General features: G+C 49.5%; 2 protein-coding genes across 2 annotated transcripts; both read right to left on the bottom strand.

Moving 5' to 3' along the window:
- Window positions 1-8289: 8289 nt before the first annotated feature.
- On the bottom strand, window positions 8290-14433 carry LOC144152464 (transforming growth factor-beta-induced protein ig-h3-like). The gene is made up of 6 exons (XM_077683734.1): window positions 14428-14433; window positions 11415-11495; window positions 10203-10386; window positions 9792-9887; window positions 9057-9167; window positions 8290-8378 (listed from the first exon to the last, which is right to left on the bottom strand). The coding sequence occupies exons 1-6, from the start codon at window positions 14431-14433 to the stop codon at window positions 8290-8292; spliced, it is 567 nt and encodes a 188-aa protein (XP_077539860.1).
- Window positions 14434-18316: 3883 nt separating this feature from the next.
- Window positions 18317-18603, bottom strand: LOC144152463 (uncharacterized; the record flags this gene model as incomplete). The annotated part of the gene is made up of 1 exon (XM_077683733.1): window positions 18317-18603. A coding segment is annotated over one exon (279 nt), but the record flags the coding sequence as incomplete, so codon positions are not given.
- Between the last annotated feature and the right edge of the window lie 5030 nt (window positions 18604-23633).

Genomic DNA, 23633 nt, shown 5'->3' with positions numbered 1-23633 from the left:
GTTAGGCATGCCAGGAGGGAAACGGGCCACCAAGGAAGAGTAGGCTCGCTTCTCTCCGGACAGGATTCCTGGGGTTCTCGACAAAATCCTAGGGTGCTTCCCAATGCAGGTGGTTGCCGATGCCTTGGTCGCCGGGCATGACAGCGCGACAAAATTTCGGGGCTAAAGCCCCATATATCCCTCCTTATGCCTTTGGCGGGGACCCAGAAAACGGGCTATATGGGCTGCAGCCCCCGTAGCCACCACCTCAATCCGACACTGCCGGTGCCGTTCCAACCTGTTCCAAACTACGCTGAAAAGTGGAACGAGGGCCATTTACTGAAGCATGCGATTCGTGACAGTTGATCTGGAAGAGCCAGTTATGTACTCCACCACCGCTGCATCACAAAGACCCGGTAACAAGCGCTCCAGGGTCGCATCTTCATTTTAATTTGCGAAGCCTGGTTTCGCCTAGAATTTCCGCCTGCCGTCATCAACGCTATTAGCGCGGTGCTCTGTAAGGATGCAATTGTTTTACAAGTTCTGTGGGCAAGGGCAAGCGAGCGTTACGGAATAAATGGCGCCTTCAGACGTGCCCGTTGTTTGCACCAACGCTGAGCACTCTGACGGGTTACTTGTCAGAAGGTCTGCTCTTGGTGCTCGCCAGTCGGTCTCTTTTAGGGCAAAATCTTCGCTAATAAGGTCTACGCTAACTCGGCCTGCACTACAGATATCCATAAGTGGACTGATGCACATTGCGACACTCGCCCTAAACGTCCGTTTTGTCAGTCGCACCCTGGCCCTAACCTTTATCATGTGATAAGGACATACCCTCGCTTAATTTGCACGGGGCAAGATCAACTGCTCACTTTCCACGCCCCCCACACATAATGACGTTATCTATGTACTATTATTTCAAAGCAAAGAGCAAAGCTTTCCAGCTCTACCAACCGACGGTTCTTTCGTGGCGTGCAGGACAACGAACTCCCAACGCGGCGAAGGCGGCAGCGGGGAGGGGGGGGGGAGGGAGGGGGGGAGGGGGGAGGGTTTCACTCACGGAGCACACTGTAGATGGCGCGGCGAATTTACCCAGCATTCCCCGCGCCGCGTAAGTGCCTACTCGCCGGCGCTGATGTCGGCGGTACGGCTTTATCGACTGCTTTAGCGACGGTTGTATTGGGCCTGTTTTGGCGCTTATTCGCGTCCATTGCGTGCTTTCTTCGCAGGGCTTGATTAACTTTTTAAGTGCGAATGCACTTTATAAGCGACCCCAAACCTTCCACCGCCGGCGGCGGCGGCGTCGGCGGCGGCGGCGGCGTCCGCAGTCCTCCTCTCTATATAAAAAAAAAAACAGCATCCGGCGCCAGGTTTCGATCCGAGGACTTTGCGGGCGCAGCGCGACGCTCTACCGACTAAGCCACGTACGCGACGCTGATATCAGTGTTAGTAACGCGCCTTATATCTTTAACGCATTCAAACTACGTCGTCAGCGGCGTGCGTTGGAGACTCAGCGGCGTTATAGCGGCTTGATAACTGCGTGGTGTACACGTGATACTACAAACCCGATGGAAGAGATGGAAGAGAAGGCGTCGAGGCGGTGGGCTGCGGGGGCCGAGCGCAAGCGCCGCAAGCGGGCCGACAACCGTGCATTCGCACTTTCACATTCTCCCCCTCGGGGAAATGCGGGGGAATTTTTTTTTGACAGCACCTCCAGGGTAGCCCACACCCGACGGAATTAAGTGGTCGCAAGGCGAAGATACGTTAAGGATTGGTTTGAAGGACGATAGAACAAAATGTAAATACCACATACAGACATCTGGCCGCTAGAGAAACGCTTTTGCGCACTGCTTGCCGCGAATGGGACTCCGTTTTCGGAATTAATGAATACCAATTCGGTTGTGCTTTAAGATATATTACAAAAGGTGAAAGTAGCAACTGGTTCTGATAAATAGCTATTATAAAAGTTTCCTCAGCTTTCTCGCAATTCTCAAACTTACTAAACAAAACAGTTTAAATCGGTATAAATGGGAATCACTAAGCTCACGTGCCGAAGTGTTTCGGTGTCTGCGCTTGTGTCGCGCGATGCTGTAGCCTCAAGCTAGCACATCAGGGTAGGTTATGCTGTCTCACACTTCTAAAGACGCTCCTTTCCGTTGTCTTTCTCCCGACTCACGGCCGGGATACAGCGGTGGTGTCCAGAGGTCGGCGAACTCACTCATGAGTCCACTCACTCAGACTCATTTAGACTCAAACTCACGCGTGAGTTTGAGTGAGCGCGAGGCTAGTGTGGCATGATGAGATTGAGCTTGAGTGAGTTTGAGCCGAGTGAGCCCGACTGAGTTTGAGTCCGATTGAGTTTGAGTACGCCTGAGACCTAGTGAATTCTGAGTCCATTTTGAGTTCTGAGTACATTTTGAGTTTGAGTCCATTTTGAGTACTGAGTACATTTTGAGTTTGAGTCCATTTTGAGTTCTGAGTACATTTTGAGTTTGAGTCCATTTTGAGTTCTGAGTCCATTTTGAGTTTGAGTCCATTTTGAGTTCTGAGTACATTTTGAGTTTGAGTCCATTTTGAGTCCGGAGTACATTTTGAGTTTGAGTCTATTTTGAGTTCTGAGTACATTTTGAGTTTGAGTCCATTTTGAGTTCTGAGTACATTTTGAGTTTGAGTCCATTTTGAGTTCTGAGTACATTTTGAGTTTGAGTCCATTTTGAGTTCTGAGTACATTTTGAGTTTGAGTCCATTTTGAGGTCTGAGTACATTTTGAGTTTGAGTCCATTTTGAGTTCTGAGTACATTTTGAGTTTGAGTCCATTTTGAGTTCGGAGTACATTTTGAGTTTGAGTACATACGAGTAGCCTAGCAGGCAGCTATGGTTGGCTGTTAAGTTTCATGCGTCGCTGTGGGCTCGAAATTCAGGTTACCTGTGGGTACGGCACCATTCACGATCCGCGTGATCGCTTGGGAGGGAGGGGGTGTCTGATTTTTTTGCTTTCTTGTTGAATTTTCATGACCCTAAGCACTTGCTGTATACTAAGTTTTCGCGGCTGGCGCGTGAGTCACTGGTGAGGTCATAAAAAGGGTTGTCTTAACTTTTCCTCCTGATGGATCCACTAAGAGGGTGGGAAAGGGTGGTGGGAAAGCACACTGCGGCGCTTGCTTGCTTGTTGTTCGCCTGTTACTGTTAACGACTTGATATACTAGGGGTCACAAAGGAAGAGGTGAGAGCCGGGGGAAAAAGGGTGCGGGGGCTGTCCCTTCTGCTGTTTCATATGAATTAGCTGACTTGACTGGGCAACGCCCCTTTAGACAGAATAATGACCGCATTAGATTGGGTGAAATGTCAAACTGATGACGCTAAGGCGTGTAAGGTATCAAATGAAAGGTCCCGATTAACGGAATCACGCGGGGTAAATAAAAAATGCTCCCTGATTGTAGTCATCAGGCAGTCATAACGAGTGATAGATTGGGTTAAAATTCAAAATGACGCTGCGAGGGCATCTGGGGAATCAAATCCAACATCTCGATGTGGGGAATCATTTGGGACAAAATGAGTTATGGTTATATAATGACGTAGTCATGGTTAGTCATAGATTCGGTTAAAATTTAAGTTCATTGCGCTAGGGCGTGTGGCGTATCAAATTAAAGGTCTCGATGAGGGTAATCACGTGCTTCCTGATTATTATCATGACATACTCAAGGTGGGTCATAAATTAGGTTAAAATTCACAATGACACCACTGGGTGTGGGGGGCATCAAATTGAAGGTTCCGATGAGGAAAATCACGTGGGACAAAAATGCGTTATGGCTATATCATGAGATAGTCATGGTTAGTCATTGATTCGTTTAACATTCAAATTGATTCCGGTAGGATGTGATGGGTATCAAATTAATGGTCTTGACGAGCGGAATCACGTGGGAGAAATACAAAAATGCTTCCTGGTTATAACCATGAGATAGTCATGGCGAGTCTTACATTGGGTTAAAATTCGAAGTGACCCCTAGGGCGTGTAGGGTATCAAATTTACGGTCTTGACGAGGGTAATCACGTGGTACAAATAAAAAAGGCTTCGTGGTTCTAATCATGAGATAGTCATTATGAGTCATAGATTGGGTTAAGTTCAAGGTGAGGCCGCTAAAGCATGTGGGGTGTCAAATTGAAGGTTTCAGTCAGGGGAATCACGTCGGACATTTAAATAATGCGTCCTGGTTACAGTCATGAGAGTCATGGTTAGTTTGACTGGTATGAATTCCATATGATCCTGCTAGGGTATCAAATTAAAGGTCTCGTCGTGGAGGATCACGTGGGACAAATATAAAAATGCTTTCTGATTATAGTTATGAGGATATAGCAAATGGTATCTTTCTTTAATTGCTGGGTAGGGTTTAACCAAAATTCCCTGCCAACCCGTAAGGCAGTTGTGCTATATACATGCGAGGGCTTGTCCAGATATGTCCATCAATGCGGTATATAGTAATAAAAATATTGGCGTCTAATTGCTGAATCATCGAGGCAGGATGGCATGGGGTAAGAACAAAAGCCATGCCAAGCTCTCGAACTTAAATCACCAGACCCAAAAACTGTCTGCTAATAGCTGCCATTCAAACGTTACTTCCTCCATTTCCCCGTGTCCCATCAAACAAGCAAATCCTTCGACACATGGTGTTGTGGAAATTGTGGACGACCATAGGTAACAGGGGGCATCAGAGCTCATCAGAAAGGCGAATTTCACATTTGTTTATGAATAAGCCTTGCGGCCGTGTTTCGTGTCCGTAATTTCCTTCCCACAGTGTACCAACGTGCACTCGAATCCAGAATTGGCCAATTACGTGTGAGACATTAACTCCTTGCTCGAGTGTAGGAGGTAGAGAAGCAACAGAGCCACCAAGACATAAACAGACATTGCGACAGAAGGAAAACACTTCAGAAAAATAAGCAAGCGCAGTTTGTGTGTGCGTTCGAACTGATTTTATTGCAATGAGAAATCAGCGCAAGATATCAAAACTAGCACATGATGACAACGTAAAGGAAAAGAATTAACTCGGGCTCTGCAGTTCTCCAACGACTACATCTCAAACACAATGAAAGAACAGGTGACTGACGCAACACACACACACACACACACACACACACACACACACACACACACACACACACACACACACACACACACACACACACACACACACACACACACACACACACACACACACACACACACACACACACACGCGCGCGCGCGCGCGCGCGCGCGCGCGCGCGCGCACGCACGCACACACGCACACGTACACACGCACGCATGCACGCGCACACGCACACGCACGCACGCACCCACGCACACACGCGCGCACACGCACACGCGCGCACGCACGAACACACGCACACACGCACGCACACGCACGCACGCACGCACACGCAAACGCACGCGCACTCATGCAAACGCACGCGCACACGCACGCGCACACACGCAAACGCACGCGCACACGCACGTGCACTCGCACGCGCACTCGCACGCGCACACACGCAAACGCACGCGCACTCGCACGCGCACACACATGCGCACTCGCACACACACACACGCGCACTCGCACGCGCGCACTCGCACGCGCGTGCATGCTGGAAATTAACAGCTGGGTACGGTGGCGGTTATTGCTTACAGCGATAGCGTGGTGCTGAGCCGAGCTACGAGAGCTCATCCCACCTAGCAAATGCTAATAAAAACTAATACAAGTGCCTCAGCAAAAAACGAGGCACTTTTCTGTTTGTCCCACGTGATTTCCCTCCTCGAGACCCTCAATTTGATAACCCGCATTCTTTAGGGCCACATCTCTCTGAATTTTAACCCAATCGTAGACTATCCATGACTCCCGTGTTACACGGTTCGCCATTTTCGATATTTTTTAGTTTTTTAACATTTAGTTGGATCAATTATCTACATTTACGCTTTTATAATTATTACAGGTTGAACTTCCGTGATATCTGCATTTTTGTGTAAATGCAGGGCGTTACACGATCCTGGTGGGGGTAGGGAGCGGGGGTTACTCGGCAAAGAATGCTACGCATTAAAAAGCAAAGGCATATCCATGAACGCCTCGCGCTTCAGAGATTCGCGGGGACAGTTCGCTTTGACGCCAGGTGTTTTTTCAGGATGCAGAGCAAGAATGCACGGAACCGCAACCCTAAACAGCTTCCACATAAATGAACGGCGCAGTGAGCGCACATCCCCTCGCCTAATCTTGCTTGTTTCGACCCAGGAACCCAGCACACCATCGAGTCTGGACCGCCTCTGTCATAAACACAAATACGGAGCCTACATCAAGAGTTTGGTATCCAATATACACGTACAATTGCTTGCAACCAGCGCTAGTCATCATGGGCAGCAGGTATAGCTGTAATAAATCTGCAACGAAAATTGTTTCCGACCTCACAGGAGCTACGGTGTCATGTCGTGCCGAATGCAAGAGTTTGAGCTCACGAATTTGCGCTCGTAATATTTTTACCACGCGTGAATTTGACAACACTGAATGCTAATGAAATCAGAGTCCATCTGAGCCACAGTAAATTCCTAACACGAGAGAGTTGTGAGGCCAGTTCAGTTCTGAATTCATTTTGAGTTCTCAGCCCATTTCGAGTTCTGAGTTCATTTTGAGTTTTGAGTACATTTTGAGTTTTGAGTCCATTTTGAGTTTGAGTACATTTTGGGTTTGAGTCCATTTTGAGTTCTCAGTGCATTTTGAGTTTGAGTCCATTTTGAGTTCTGAGTATATTTTGAGTTTGAGTCCATTTTGAGTTCTGAGTACATTTTGAGTTTGAGTTCACTTTGAGTTTGAGTCCATTTTGAGTTTTGAGTTCATTTTGAGTTTGAGTCCATTTTGAGTTCTGAGTACATTTTGAGTTTGAGTCCATTTTCAGTTCTGAGTACATTTTGAGCTTGAGTCCATTTTGAGTTCTGAGTACACTTTGAGTTTGAGCACATTTTGAGTTTGAGTACATATTGAGTTTTGAGTTCATTTTGAGTTCTGAGTAGGTACTTATGAGTTTTGAGTCCATTTTGAGTTTGAGTACATTTTGAGTTTTGAGTCCGAGTGAGTTCTGAGTTTTGCGCTCAATGTGAGTTTGAGTTTGAGTGAGCGCAGATGTGCTGCTCAGCATTGAGTCTGAGTTTGAGTGAGTGGAGATTCGAAAAAAAAAATTGTGAGTGAGTTTGAGTGAGCCGCGCCAACTTTGCCGAGGTATGGTGGCGTCAGCCGCTCCAGCCCGGCCGTGGCCGATGCTGCTGCTGGGTTCGGGACGCCGCCCCCTGGAATCCCAGGTAACGGCTGGCAGAATCTCTGATTTCACTCCTTGTAGAGCCACGTGTGTGAATTCAAGTGTCGTCGCATGGGCAATTGTTGTGAGTGTCGTTTAAAGCTTTGCTTTGCTTTCGCGCCTCGACGCCGCAGGAGCGGCGTTCCCCGGGGGAGATGCTCGACTGTTCCAATCATTTGGCACTTTCATTTGATTTGCGAACCGGCAAATACATTTTGCACGTACTAATATTTGAAGACGGATTGGACACCGCTGAAGGCATTTCATGTTCACCAGAAGCCCAGGAGGGTTTGTAGCTGGGCTACTTGATTCATTTCCTGGATTGAACAGCGCTAAGACGGGACAAACTGAAGCGTAACACAGAGTCCATGTTCGTTACCCTTCACAGTGTCTCATTTTAGCGCTGTTCAATCCATTCCAGAAGACCCCTTAAATGGCAAATCGAAGCCTAGTATCGCCACTCCAAATGAGGAGCATGGTAATGACTCCGCTACTTCGCGCACTAACGTGGCAAGGTTGATGACCCCGTTATTATTATTTGCCCTTTCATTGACTTGAAACGGAGACAGGGTGTAACCTTCTCTACCTCAGCGTAACTGCACTGCTCCACAGGATGCAAAGGAGTGCCGATTTTTGTGCTCTAACAAGATTTCTTCTTCCAGACTGGCTCGCCATAATCGTCGTCAGTACTGGCAAAGAAGCGACGGCTATGATGTCAATGATTCGGTCGTGATTAGACAACTAAGCCCTTAGTTGCCTAATCACGACCGACCCTTGGGGCATTGGTGCACCCGGTATTATGGCAAGGGAGGCTCGATATCACTGATGGCATTGAATGGGTCCTGGCCGAGGACCCAACAGGCTCTCTGCGCTTCACACATAAACGACAGAGTAGTTGGCGCGTGCGACAACGCTTTATTAATTATCAAACATTGTAACAACAGAGGCGAGAGAAGAATCTTTACACAGAAACATGTGACGCCCTAGGATGATGAGGGGTGCCTAGAGGAAATGGTCGATCACATGGATGACACCGTTGGACGCCACGTTATCCGGATTGCTGACGCTGACTCCGTTCACGGTGATGCACTCTAAAAATGGAGAAGGAGATGCACTTTGTGGGTTACTTCAGCTTGCGATAAAATTGAACTCTTTTATGGTTATATTTTCCCGAACATTATGGGCGTCAATATTACCCACATAGGGGGCAGAAATTTTTAAATATTTTGCGCACCTAATGCGTACAGAATCTGATTGTAAATGTGCCGGCAACGGTTCTTTGAAACGGCATCAAAAGCGTGCACACTGAAATTTATTCTGCTCATTAGTATTGCAATATCTGCGAGTCGATCGTACATCGATTTGTAATGCAACGAATTCAATGTGATTACAAAACAGTGTCTCTTTCCGTCACGGCGTTTATAGTCCTGTTTACGCCTTGTTTCGCACCAATGTTGACCGCGTACAGAACCACGGTTCACTTCGATTGGGCGAACGCCAACGAATTGGTGCTGAGGTTCGTTGCAATTTCGTCGCCTGGCAAAATGTGGCAAAATGCATTGTATTATTTGTGAGGGCTGTTTATAATAAATAAATAAATAAATAAATAAATAAATAAATAAATAAATAGAAATGTACATAATAGAGAGAAAAAGACGGTTTTGTGACTGATATTGTAACAAAATAGAGGAAATGGTAAAAATTGTAGGTTTATAGAAATGAGGACAATTGTCGGCAGAAAGGAAGCGTATACAATATGTAGAGCGCACCTGGGATGATGCTCATCCTGAGCTCGAGGCCGCCTACAGTCTTGAGGACCTGGTTCTCCTGTACGCCAGCGCTGTACACGGTGCCCACCACGATGTGACGGAGCAGGAGGGCTGCGCAGACATGGGAAGAAGAAGAAGCGTGCGGCGCCAATTAGGGGGCCGCACTCGCACATCGCCGCCACAGATGCCTTCTCGAAGATTCTTCTCACATTTCCACAATTTCCACCAGCCGAATAGTGGATACCATGCATTAAACGAAATATTTCGAATGGGTACTGATTATCCTTTTGAAGTATAACATCTGGATATCAAAAGTTGGTCGCCATGCTTGCGCGGTTAGAACATCTTTTAAGTGAGTGAGCGAGATGTACGATGATTACATAAATTTCTATCCAGGCAATTTCCTCGCTTTTAAGTAGTGACAATATATTTCGCTCACTCACTCACTCAGGCCTGCTGTTAGCTTGTAACTGGAAGAAAGTTGGCAACTTGATCTACCTCACATTTCTGTCATACCCTGACCAAGGTCGAAATCTTCCAGGAAATTCAGCTTTTTTATTTACTGCGGGAAAGGCTAAGGAGCATGCGACACAAGCGAAACCCGCGCGTGTGCGATGATGACAGTGCAGACTGCGTGAAGTTGCTCCTCTGCGTGGGGGAGAGCTGCACAGAGTCGATGAGCGGGCGGCTAATGAGGCAACTGAGCCGTCGGCGGCTCAGTGCGTGTACACGCACCTTTCAGGGCTTCTCTGTCCCGCAGGATGTTCTCCATGCCAGCTGCGTTCTGGAAGGCCTTGTCGCTTGGCGCGAAAATGGTGTAGGGACCGGCGCCTGCAGACCAGGTTTTGTCAGTAAATGCTCGTGCCGAAACCCTTCTTACGCCACGAGAAATTATCAGCGCACATTGAGATCGAGTATTCAAAATTTCGAGGCTATAGCCTCGGGTGTCTCTGGAGGTAGCATTGCCGTCAAGCACACCAGGAGTATTGCGCAAACGAATTGCCTTTTCATAGACACGGCCATTTTTCAGGCACTGTCATATGGCGATCGAATATCATACGGTTAAACACTTGGTGCATTTCGTGTATAAAAGGATGAGATGGACAGGCAATGCCACCAGATAGGTTTGACGGCCGGCGCACATACCTGCGAGGTACTCTTCGAGGCCGGCGAACTTGATGGCCTCGTCCAACTTGGGAAGGAGTACGGACTGGTGGATCACGTCCAAAATGCTGCCACCTGGCCGGTGCAGCACACGGTCAACGGTGTAGAACACAAAGTTGCCCTGCTGCTTCTTGGGGCCAATGATGCCGCCGGACGCCGTCACCACCTGCGGAGGATGGGAAGCGATGCTTAGTGGTGAATTTACGACTTTTGTGGACAGAACATATTTGTTCCCCTCTTCTAGTGTTTTGTGGAGACAAACTGTCGATCAACGATGCAAGGCATCGTTCGCGAGTATTGACGACGGAGCTTGGCTATACTGGAGAAAATGCTTTCTAAGCACCTCTTGTTTCGTAATTCATTCTGTCTCAGCAGTATACAATCGAAGTTGTTTCCATGAGCCAGTTTGCTACCCTCGAGGATATCTTACAGCAGCGATCTCTCAGGGCGGCCCAATTCTAATCACTGCCGACACTTCTATAAACAAAGCTTGTTCCTTTAGGCTTTGGTAGCAGCACGAAGTAAAATAAACGCACAAATGGTGACTGCGAAGCAGCGCACTAAAAGAAGGTAAAAAGGTGTTAGTGCAGGTGAAAAACAGTTCCATGCAACTGCTTGTTTGACATTGTGCCGAAGAAGCATGTCATCGGCGCTGCATTTTATCAGCCGGTTGGATTTCGAACAAGGTGATTGCATTGCTGACACGCCGACATGAATGCATACAAGTTACTGGTATGCGTATAAATTGCTGTTGGATCACTTTAGGCGGACGCAGACATCGGGCATGCCTCGTGATCAACGGGAGTAACCACGCCTTTGAATCAAGTGTTTTGAATTTTGTTGGCAGCTGGCCATTCATCAGGCAACTTCCTACTCCCTCAAGCGCGGCTCATTGTCGGTGTACTTCAGCTACCCCGGGAAGTTTTAAGGTTTCTCGTCTTGGAGCCACTCGACGTGTTTAACCTGGCCCAACTGACCCTATCGATCAAAAAGGAACACCTGCTGCCGTACTCGAGTTCATACAAGTATACGAGGGCGACTGACAGAGAGACGGGGCTGCTGATATTTTTGGCTTGAAAAGCTAATGCTTCTAAATAAATTTACCCTTATCCAGCTGTTAGATAGGCTTTACTAACACCTCCAGAACTGATATTAGACGACAGAGGATTTCATAACATGCCTAAACCTGCTTACCCTTCCGTTAAAGTACTTGTTCAACCGCAGAAGGTTTCCGCCGTCCAGCGTGGGGAAGGTACTGTCGTTGTCGATGGTAACCTGGCCAGGGACAATGTGGTACAAGACGAGTTGCTTGAGAAGCTGGGTGTCTCCTTCTATTTTCGACAGCAGCTGGCCGCGTATCTGAGAGATGGCTTCATCGCTTGGCACGAATATTGTGTAGGCAGCTGCAAAAATTAGCGAGTAATGTCATTGAAAACAGTCAGATGTGAACCAATGTAAATAAACATTATCATTGGTTGTGTTCGATGTCACCTGTAGTTTGATACAAAGCCGTTGAAGTACCAAAACAACACACACACATATACATACATACATACACACACAACACACATGTATATATATATATATATATATATATATATATATATATATATATATATATATATATGATTGTGAGAAGGGCTGTCTTTGGTTGCCGTAGCAAATAGTAAAAAATGGGTATAGCTTCTAACAAAACTGTTACAGTTTTGTTAGAAGCTATACCCATTTTTTACTGTATATATATATATATATATATATATATATATATATATATATATATATATATATATATATATATATATATAAAATCAGAATAGGAAATGAGGGGCTCGTTGAAAATAAGACAGAAATAAAGTATGGCAGTCATGAAAAATTCCAAATTTTTCCAAATTCTTTATCTGTTTCAATAACGTACCATATCCTCCCCTTTGCTTTCCGAAGTTTTCCTGACTGCCAAACTTTATTTCTGTCTTATATATATATATATATCAGGGTGTCGAACCGGAACCGAACCGAACCGAAAACCGGAACCGAACCGGTATTTTTTCCGGAACTGAACCCGAACCCGAACCGTTATTTTTTGAGCACACTGAACCCGAACCGGAACTGAACCGGAAAAAAAAATAACGGTTACCGGTTCATGCCGAAACGGTTCGACCCTCTGTTGTTGATATTGCACAGTCAATGCAATTCAGGCCTTTTTTTCTTTCACGTACCATCAACTTCGTACTTGCTCGCGCACTTTCCCCTCCAGACAATTGAACACTATCACGCTCTATGTAACAACAGGGGAAATGAATGAGCACCAATGTAGCATTGGTCTGTTGCTGCTGGAGGCGCGAGCATAGTGCAAGCTGACCAAACGAAATGTCATTATCGGCAGCTTGCAGGGGATATAAAACGACTTTGCCCTTCCCTAGCTGCGACTTCATTGGAGCAATCAGGCTGCAGGAGTGCTCCACTGCGCAACAGCGAAAGCTCACACCCGATGTGTGCAAACTTTTTGCATGTCATAATTTGTTTAAAAGGTCCGACACCTGCAAATTATTAATACTTGACAAGTGTGACCGCAGGAGCTGCTCAGTGGCTAAGCCGTTTGCTAAGCCGTTTGCCCAACTCGCTACATTGCTTCTACTGCGACTCGTTCCGGAGGGGAGTACTGCTGTGGACGAATTAAAGAACGTCTACCCAAAAAGCCCCATCTCATGCTCCACGTGTCAAATTTCCCTTTCATTTTGTAACCGCATTATCTGTTATAAGATTCCGCAATGTAGCACACGGAACGATGGTAGGGGTTCAGGCGGTACGATGACATACTGATTGTAATGCACACTTTCGGTATCGCAAAGGGAATTGCAGTGGTCAGAGCAATAATGCAGTGACTGAGCGTTAACTAAAGCTTACTTTAAACAAAAGTGTGGCTAACACATTCGATAAGGTGACAGCTAACAAATTATTCAGGGTGACCAAATATTCCAATTCATTTGTAGTATTTATGTGCCTGTCGTAGGATTTTTCTGTTTTGTTACAAATATAAAAAATGTGCGCCATTGGTATTAAGCGCTGGTATTTGCACACGCCAGTACGCAGGACTAAATTTAAGGCTTCAAGGTTAGCGTGATGGGCGATTGGATAGCGACATTTACGATTTCAACAAAAAAGAAAAGGACAGAAAATATATCTCACCGTCATATCTCTTGGCGTTGGCTTTATGAAAAGTTGCTAGGACAACATAAAGTCTGAGCGATAAAGAAGGTGGTAAATCGTCGCCACTTCATGTGTTTTTCTAATATCTCCTAATTGTTTAAAGTTTCCTTTGCAATTGCGCCACTGCCCTTGGGGAGCAGCAGCGTTTTGAATGTTAGTTTGTGTTTTGATTTGACGGTCGTTTTAAACTGGTAAATGTTTTTTTTTATTTCAGTGATAATTCAACTAATCGAACCGGTTCGCGAACCGGTTCAAGCTCCCGAACCGGTTCGCGAACCGGTTCGGTACGTGATTTTGTCGAACCGGAACTGAACCGGAACGAAATTATTTCACCCGAACCCGAACCGTAACCGAACCGGTATTTTTTTCGGTTCGACACCCTGATATATATATATATATATATATATATATATATATATATATATATATATATATATATATATATATATATATATATATATATATATATATATATATATAGATATATATATATATAAACTGACTATTCTAGACACGTCAGTATTGCCGGAGTTTTTGTTAGCCACTTTATTTTCCCCCTGAGATAAAGTGGGTGCCACAAGTTGGTTTCTACCCATCATTTTGCGAACACTCACTTTATTCTCCACGATGATCATCCATGTTCTGGATAAGCAGTTTCCAGTTGTGAAATCATAGAATTTAATTGGTAAACTTGGCCATGCAGTGGCCCATAAGCATGATTATTAATGGAGAAAAGTAGCTTCAAGCAATACTTGTATTGACTATAATTCAAATCGCGGGTGCTCTTTTAATCCGGCCAGTTTTCATGGCGCGAAGCAACTGTAATCAACGATATCTCGTCCATGTTAACCAATATAATAAATCTCGGATGAAACGAGCAAAGCCTAACACACATCGTTATTATTCAACTGGAAAATGCACAGTGATCAGGGGGAAGCTCGAAAATCATAGTTTTGCCTTGCATCAGTGGTTTCTCGTTGCCATACCATAAAGGGCTCACCTCCATCATTGATGAGCTGAAGAACACCAGTTTTTTGGAGCCAAGTGAGGTACCGGGTGGCCTTGAGCTCTTTCAGCACTAGTGTGAAATCCAGTGGCTGGCCCTGAAGTTGAAGGCCGGTGCCGGAAATCCCATACACAGCAGATGGAATTCCACCGGTTTTGATTGTTGTACCGACGGTGTGCGTAACTACTTGACCAGGAATAACGTATGTGGTAGGAGGCTGGAAGCGTAGTTCTGTCTTGCCGTAAGTAATCTGGCCTCCAGGTTGAACCAAAACAGATGTCTGAGGCAGTCTTCCACCAAACTGGATGGTAGTACTACCGGGTCCTCCTGGAAGAGTGATTCCACTTGGGCCGAATGGTCCACTAGGCCCTGTTGGTCCACTGGGGCCAGAAGGTCCGCTTGGTCCTCTTGGCCCACCAGGTCTGCTAGGGAATGGCGCTTTCAAGCCAGCTGGTCCTAAAGGTCCGGTAGGTCCACCAAGTCCCGTTGGGCCACGAGGTCCACTTGGTCCGCGTGGGCCGAATGGTCCGCCTGGGCCACCGGGGCCACTAGGGCCGAAGGGTCCGCTGGGTCCACCTGGTCCACTGGGTCCGCCTGGCCCCCTTGGGCCTCCAGGTCCACTCGGTCCACTGGGGAAAGGTCCTGAAGGTCCGCTAGGTCCACCAAGTCCACTTGGGCCACGAGGTCCACTTGGTCCGCTTGGTCCTCCTGCGCCACTAGGGCCGAAAGGTCCGCTGGGTCCACGTGGTCCACTGGGTCCGCCCGGCCCTCTCGGGCCACCAGGACCACCAGGCCCTCTTGGTCCTCCAGGTCCACTAGGTCCACTGGGGAAAGGTCCCGAAGGGCCACTTGGTCCACCAAGTCCGCTTGGGCCACGAGGTCCACTTGGTCCGCTGGGACCGAATGGTCCACTTGGTCCTCCTGGGCCACTAGGGCCGAAGGGTCCGCTGGGTCCACGTGGTCCGCTGGGTCCGCCCGGCCCCCTTAGGCCACCAGGCCCTCTTGGTCCTCCAGGTCCACTCGGTCCACTGGGGAAAGGTCCCGAAGGGCCACTTGGTCCACTTGGTCCGCCTGGGCCACTAGGGCCGAAGGGTCCACTGGGTCCGCCCGGCCCCCTTGGGCCACCTGGACCACCAGGCCCTCTTGGTCCTCCAGGTCCACTTGGTCCACTGGGGAAGGGTCCCGAAGGGCCACTTCCACTTGGGCCACGAGGTCCACTTGGTCCGCTGGGACCGAATGGTCCACTTGGTCCTCCTGGGCCACTAGGGCCGTAGGGTCCGCTCGGTCCACGTGGTCCACTGGGTCCACCTGGTCCCCTTGGGCCACCCGGACCACCAGGCCCTTTTGGTCCGGCAGGTCCACTCGGTCCGCTCGGGAAAGGTCCTGAAGGACCCCTTGGTCCACCAAGTCCGCTAGGGCCACGAGGTCCACTTGGTCCGCTGGGACCGAATGGTCCACTTGGTCCTCCTGGAGCGCCAGGGCCGAAGGGTCCACTAGGTCCACGTGGTCCGCTTGGTCCTGAAGGGCCAGCAGGTCCAGAAGGTCTGCCAAGTCCTTGGGGGCTGGCTGGTCCTGAGGGTCCCCGAGGCCCACCTGGTCCACTTGGTCCTCGTGGACCACTGGGTCCACCTGATCCACCTGGACCGCCAAGGCCTAATGGTGCACTTGGTCCACTGGGGCCACTAGGGAATGGGCCTCTGGGACCTCCTGGGCCACTTGGTCCCTTTGGACTGCTGGGGCCACTAGGTCCTCTGGGTGATCCTGGACCAAACGGTCCACTTGGTCCTGTAGGGCCCCTAGAGCCAAGTGGCCCACTTGGTCCTCCTTGTCCACTTGGTCCACCTGGTCCTCTTGGTCCTCCAGGTCCTGATGGTCCACCTGGGCCACTGGGGTATGGGCCTCTTGGTCCAGCTGGCCCAGAGGGTCCACTCGGCCCAAAGCTAAGTGATGCAGTTGGGGTTCTTGGTCCACTTGGACCGCTAGGGCCGAATGGTCCACTAGGTCCACTCGGGCCAAACGGGAATGGTCCTCCCGGTCCGCTAGGTCCTCCGGGCCCACTCGGTCCTCTTGGTCCTCCAGGGCCTAATGGCCCACTTGGTCCTCCAGGTCCTCTCGGGCCACTAGGGCCGAAGGGACCACTGGGTCCACTAGGACCACTTGGGCCTACGGGCCCTCTTGGCCCACCAAGTCCGCCGGGTCCCCTTGGGCCACTTGGTCCACTAGGCCCTCCAGGGGCACCTGGCCCGAATGGCCCACCGGGTCCACTGGGTCCACCAGGTCCGCTTGGTCCACTTGGGCCGAATGGTCCCTTGGGGCCACCCGGTCCTGAGGGTCCTCTTGGTCCGCTAGCTCCTCCTGGTCCTTTCAGGCCACCAGGGCCGAATGGTCCGCTTGGTCCGCCAAGTCCACTTGGTCCACTTGGTCCGAATGGGAATGGTCCCTTGGGGCCACCCGGTCCTGCAGGTCCTCTTGGCCCACCAGGTCCGCTGGGTCCCCTTGGGCCACTCGGTCCACTAGGTCCTCCAGGGGCACCTGGCCCGAATGGTCCACCTGGTCCGCTAGGTCCACCAGGTCCTCTTGGTCCACTTGGTCCACTTGGGCCGAATGGGAATGGTCCCTTGGGACCACCTGGTCCGGAGGGTCCACTTGGCCCACCAGGTCCGCTGGGTCCCCTTGGGCCACTTGGTCCACTAGGCCCTCCGGGGGCACCGGGACCAAATGGTCCACCTGGTCCGCTGGGGCCACCAGGTCCTCTTGGTCCGCTAGGTCCACTTGGGCCGAATGGGAATGGTCCCTTGGGGCCACCCGGTCCCGATGGTCCTCTTGGCCCACCAGGTCCACTGGGTCCTCTTGGGCCACTTGGGCCACTAGGCCCTCCGGGGGCACCGGGACCAAATGGTCCACCTGGTCCGCTGGGTCCACTAGGTCCTCTTGGTCCGCTAGGTCCACTTGGGCCGAATGGGAATGGTCCCTTGGGGCCACCCGGTCCGGAGGGTCCACTTGGCCCACCAGGTCCGCTTGGTCCCCTTGGGCCACTAAGCCCTCCGGGGGCACTGGGTCCAAATGGTCCACCTGGTCCGCTGGGTCCACCAGGTCCTCTTGGTCCGCTAGGTCCACTTGGGCCGAATGGGAATGGTCCCTTGGGGCCACCCGGTCCCGATGGTCCTCTTGGCCCACCAGGTCCACTGGGTCCTCTTGGGCCACTTGGGCCACTAGGCCCTCCGGGGGCACCGGGACCAAATGGTCCACCTGGTCCGCTGGGTCCACCAGGTCCTCTTGGTCCGCTTGGTCCGCTTGGTCCGAATGGGAATGGTCCCTTGGGGCCACCTGGTCCGGAGGGTCCACTTGGCCCACCAGGTCCGCTGGGTCCCCTTGGGCCACTAGGCCCTCCGGGGGCACTGGGGCCAAATGGTCCACGTGGTCCGCTGGGTCCACCAGGTCCTCTTGGTCCGCTAGGTCCACTTGGGCCGAATGGGAATGGTCCCTTGGGGCCACCCGGTCCGGAGGGTCCACTTGGCCCACCAGGTCCGCTGGGTCCACTTGGGCCACTAGGCCCTCCAGGGGCACCGGGGCCAAATGGTCCACCTGGTCCGCTGGGTCCACCAGGTCCTCTTGGTCCGCTAGGTCCACTTGGGCCGAATGGGAACGATCCCTTAGGGCCACCCGGTCCGGAGGGTCCACTTGGCCCACCAGGTCCACTGGGTCCTCTTGGGCCACTTGGCCCACTCGGTCCGCTAGGGCCACTTGGTCCTCCTGGTCCTCTTGGGCCACTAGGTCCTGTTGGCCCGGAAGGTCCGCTAGGGCCGATACTGAATGAGGCAGTTGGAGATTTGGGTCCACTTGGTCCTCTTGAGGCTCCAGGACCGAATGGCCCACTTGGGCCACTGGGGCCTAATGGTCCCCCAAGTCCTCCAGGTGCTCTTGGTCCGCTTGGTCCTCTTGGGCCACCAGGGCCGAATGGTCCACTGGGTCCACTTGGTCCGCTAGGTCCGCTTGGACCGAAGGGGAATGGTCCCTTAGGGCTCGATGGCCCCGAAGGTCCACCTGGGCCACCTGGTCCACTAGGGCCACTAGGTCCTCTCGGGGCACCCGGACCGAATGGCCCACTTGGTCCCCTCGGGCCGCTAGGGCCAAATGGGCCACTTGGTCCGCTTGGTCCTCCTGGTCCTTTCAGGCCACCAGGTCCGAATGGTCCGCTTGGTCCGCCAGGTCCACTTGGTCCACCTGGTCCTCTTGGTCCTCCAGGTCCTGATGGTCCACTCGGACCACTTGGGTATGGGCCCTTTGGTCCAGCTGGTCCAGAGGGCCCACTCGGTCCTGTAGGCCCGCTTGGTCCTCCTGGTCCTCTCGGGCCACTAGGGCCGAATGGTCCACTAGGTCCACCTGGTCCTCTTGGTCCTCCAGGTCCTCGTGGTCCACTAGGACCAGTCGGGTATGGGCCTTTGGGTCCAGCTGGTCCGGAGGGGCCACTGGGCCCAAAGCTGAATGAAGCAGTTGGTGATTTCGGTCCACTTGGTCCCCTTGGGCTACCAGGTCCGAACGGCCCACTTGGTCCTTTTGGGCCGCTGGGGCCAGATGGTCCACGGGGTCCACCAGACCCTGTTGGTCCACTTGGTCCACTGGGACCGAATGGCCCAGAGGGCCCTCCTGGTCCCTTAGTTCCGAAGGGCCCAGATGGGCCAGTAGGTCCGCCCGGTCCGCCTAGTGGCCCGGGTCCCCGTGGGCCACTAGGTCCTCTAGGTCCACTTGGTGTCTTTGGGAAGCCAGGTGTTTTCGGGAATCCAAAGGAGACGACTCCAGGTGCGCTCGGGCCAGCTGGACCTCCTAGCATAAATCCAGTGATTCCAGTGGTCACTGTTGTAATGCCTGGTGTTCCAGGGAAGATCGTTAATGAAGGCACTCCTGCAATGAGATCAATGAGGATAAAACGATTTAACTTCTGGTATAATCTGAGATCCGTTGTTGCGACTTATCTATATCATTTGCTGTATTACAAGATATATTGCAAAATTGGGCGACTGTTGCAATATGTGCCTCTTAATTAGGAATAATTCCTCTTGCGCCTATTTTGACTGATGCATTGATTTGAAATGTTCGTTCGGGGAACAGCAGCAAGCGGTATGTGGGAATATTAGACAATGAAAGCATGGCCTACAATACTTTCTCGTTACATCAAAAATTGTTTTGTGGCAGCCCGTGTAGGAGATGCTGTTATAATCGTTTAAATGCCGAGTTATGGAATGCGAAACAAATTATAAGAGCACAACAAATATTCCGCAAGGAGGTATTCGCAAAAGCAGGTGGGGGCGACGTTCATCTTCATTGAGCGGATTTTCCTGTTAGCGTGTAGCCTAAATCAGTTCATTCTCTTCACAGTACGTAACAGGTGTTTTTAAAACAACTCATGAATATATTTGCCCTCCCAGGCGTAATAAGAATCATTCAGGGTGACGTGGAATATCGTACTCATTTTGGAAATATTGGTGAATTAACGAATCAGTTAATGATACTGTTAACATTTTACGAGTGTGTCTAACCTTAAATTTTCAGCCAAGAACTTATGGAGCTTCCAGAAACACGGAAACTTCGGCGAGTCTTTCTAGAGCAGTTGATAATTAGTCTCTGTATTATACAATATCGAAAAAGTTATAAGCACGAGCCCACCAGTAGCCATTTATGCATGCATTTATTTCTTCTGCGACCTCTGGCTTTGCAGGTACGCAGAGTGATTTTTTTGTCGCGACTAACATTTGAGAAAAACGCACGAAGGTTGAATGTCTTGGCGGCCACGAGAAAACAAAAATAAATCTACCTAATGAGCCCTAAATAAAATTTATTGCCTTTTCACCACTCGTTTATGTCACATCCATATTGGAGTTTGAAGATGGAGGCAGGGGTGGCAAGTAAGGCTAGCTGACTAGAGAATTGGCGAATGTGGCTTGGATGCGAAAGGTTCAGATAAGCAGCGTGATGAAATGAGGACAACTGAAGGGAGCACACAACACAAGCGCTGATTAACCGATAGCGCTGTTTATACGAACCAGTCATGAAGGAACCGGCCCAAGCCCGTACTCTGCTGGACGCGAATGATGTCTCTAATGTTTACCGTCAAATTAATATCTGTTCCGCGTCATACTCGTTTACTAACGGTACGCGTGTGATGCAGCTATATTGAAGGCAATCTTTCGGGACGGGGTATGTTTATGAGAAAATGTGGATAAATTATTATACTGGTTAAAACTCTTTTGTATAGCTTTGCGAGGAACGCACTTTTTTTTTCATGGACACAGTGAGAAGTCACTTGAACGAGACCGTTCCTTTGCGCTTCGCATGCATGCTCAATAGGGCAATGCGGTGCTGTAATTCCCTACAAACACAGAGATCGCTATCTTGTACATCGCTTATTGTAATGCCACCGCTCGCATTTTACTGGGCCATCTCTCATCGAGCCGTCTATTGTGCCACTTGGGACGTGGGGAATGAAGTCACGCAGCTGTCAGCCGGTGTAAGGGCAGACCACATACAAGAGCTAAGGTGCTCCTGCTAAGAATATTCGTTGCTGCAGTGCAACAAAGGAGTCGCGGATCAGGAGGAATAGTGATAAGCGTCTGCGGAATTAGCCCTACGAATTCTGCGGTTTGTACCATCTCTCCTCCTCCCAGCAGAAGAACGTAACTCATGATGCGTCTCCGTCATCGAATTCTGAACCGTCTGCCAGGTTTCGTACGCTTCGGGAAGGTGGAAGTCATTGCGATGGCGCAATGCTGTAAGAGAGTGGATATCGGATAACAAACAAATGAACTGATTCATTTTCAGTACTTTGTATTGGAGTTGTATCACGTTATGTTGTTCCATATAAAACCCGTTGCCTTCTATGTGATGTTATACGTACAACGACGGTTTCACCGATGCTCAGGTCCTACAGCTCCTATTAGGGACCTCTCTTGATTGTTGGTAAAAACATCTTGTGTAATTAGCTCACTAAATTAGGCTCGCTACACGTGGGCAAAGATTCCAAAAAAAAAAAATTGTTCGGCTCTCTGAAGACAGATGTCATTTCTAATTCGATAGCGTGAAGTGCTTGGAGGAGGCGGCGCCGGAACCGAAGGGTTTGCTTGGAATATGTTACAAGGGCTGGGCCTTGATTAAACGCTTTAATTCTATTAATCGGCTAAATGCTTGATTAAATGCTTAAATTCGATTAAATGGGTTAATTGATCGTTTAAATAGTTGCGTTGTTTTAAGAAGAGAAATGATAATAATATTATTTTAATAGTCATCAGAAAATGTACTAATAATTTATATCAATATGCCCCTGAGCCTGCTCACAAACATTCTAGATGATGTAAGCAGATCATCATCATGGCGCTAAAGCGGGTGGGACGTTTATCACCGCGTTCGCACTCGCCATATTTCTAGAATCAGGAACATTGGCACGCGGCGTAAGTGTCGAGTTATGGTGGTTCATTTACGCCGTAGTTGGTTTATGTAACGGTAAAAGGTGTTAGTCCCCGCTCACCGTTTTTTGTATCATGTATATTTGTGTTAAGAGTAGTCATTTTGCCTCCTGTCTTGGCTGTCAGCTTGTGGCTTTAATCATATCACGCCTGAGCATACTTACACCGTTTTTTGTTGTGACGTGTATTTGAACACGAATATGATACTCAACACACTTGCCCAAAATGTAAACATGAAACCCTTATTTTCTTTCGCAAACGTGAAATTCAACCGATTAACCGATTAGGAAATTATTCCCGACTAAAGCAATAATTGATTAATCCGAAGGTTAAGGGATCAATTACCCACCCCTAGTAATAAGATTAGGGAGGGAGGCCTACATGACGTCATTAACCGCTCGATTAGGAGCGGAATTCATTTCATTCCATTGATCGTAACAACCGGAGCCGATAGCCCTTCAGAAACAGGAAGTATAGGTGCGGGCTGAGGCTTCGCGCATACATTTTAGAAAGATTCTTTAAAAGTAAACACGAAACCTGTAGAAGTTCCGGCACTATCCGGGCTGTGTTGTTCACACAGCTTTTTAATAAGGAATGGTGCTCCTTATTCACTACAACCTGAGTCGAGGCACCCGACTATCGGCCCAATCGCTTGCGTTTACCTACGCAGTTTAAACTTTCCGTGTTAACTTGTGGAGAATAAAGAGTTCCACGATAACATGAAATTCCCCAAGCTTCTGCAATAATCTATCGACTCAAAATTTCGGACTAGTGGACGAATAGGACTGCATCAAGGGAGGTAATTTTACCCACACACGAACTACCCCCGAAATAATTCCATTTTTGCATCGCACTGCGTCATTATCTGCAGGAAACTCCAGGAGAGCTGGTCATTCCTCGCCTCGTCCAAGATACAGAGCATCACGTCACTCGAACCTGTGCTCTCGCGCTTTCGCGTGCTGATGAAATTGTACATATTCTGAGTTCAAGTTAGAACCGGCAGCTATGAAACCTCTACGCATGCTATGAAACTGCTTTAACAGTAGGCCCAGGACATGTCTTGAGGGTTGTACACTGCAACACGAGAAACTACCTAGTCAATACAGCCTCAAGGGTGACAAACATCTCCAACTTCAAGAAATAAGACGAATGCACATTGTTTAGTATCGGGAAATTGATCGCTAAATAAATCCAATTTGTGTTTGGATGTGACGTTTGAACCTATAAATATGAAGCAGAAAAAATTCCCTCGCACTTCCCCGAGGGGGAGAGTGTGTAAGTGCGAATGCACGGTTGTTGATTGCGCGATTACGGTGGATATCGTGATCTTGGAGTGGAGAGGAGGCGCCCAACACCCGCAGTCACTGAGCGGAGAGAGGAGGAGGAGAGTAGCGCCCGCCGTTACGGCGAGGGCTACACGAGCGCCCTCACGCGTCGGAATGCGGAGCGCCCGCTACGCGAGCGAGAGCTCTCCCGCCCGAAGTGGAGAGGAGGCGCCCAACACCCGCAGTCACTTAGCGGAGAGAGGAGGAGGAGAGTAGCGCGCGCCCATCTCCCCCCGTTGCTAGGGAAGACGAGGAGGAAGACGAGGAGCGCGCGCACCCGCAGCTGTTGCTATGCGGACTACGGCGGCGGACGATTCAGGCTCGCTTAAGAAGTGCATTCGCACTTAAAAAACGCCCACACCAAGGGTTCAAATGCATAGCGCGTTTTAGATAGCATCATAAGGCTATTTCGTCGATA

Source organism: Haemaphysalis longicornis, unplaced genomic scaffold (assembly GCF_048455015.1).
Source record: "Haemaphysalis longicornis isolate Haplotype H1 unplaced genomic scaffold, Haemaphysalis longicornis Haplotype H1 scaffold_9, whole genome shotgun sequence".
Lineage (NCBI taxonomy): Eukaryota > Metazoa > Arthropoda > Arachnida > Ixodida > Ixodidae > Haemaphysalis > Haemaphysalis longicornis.
This window is presented reverse-complemented; position numbering and strand designations above follow the sequence as displayed.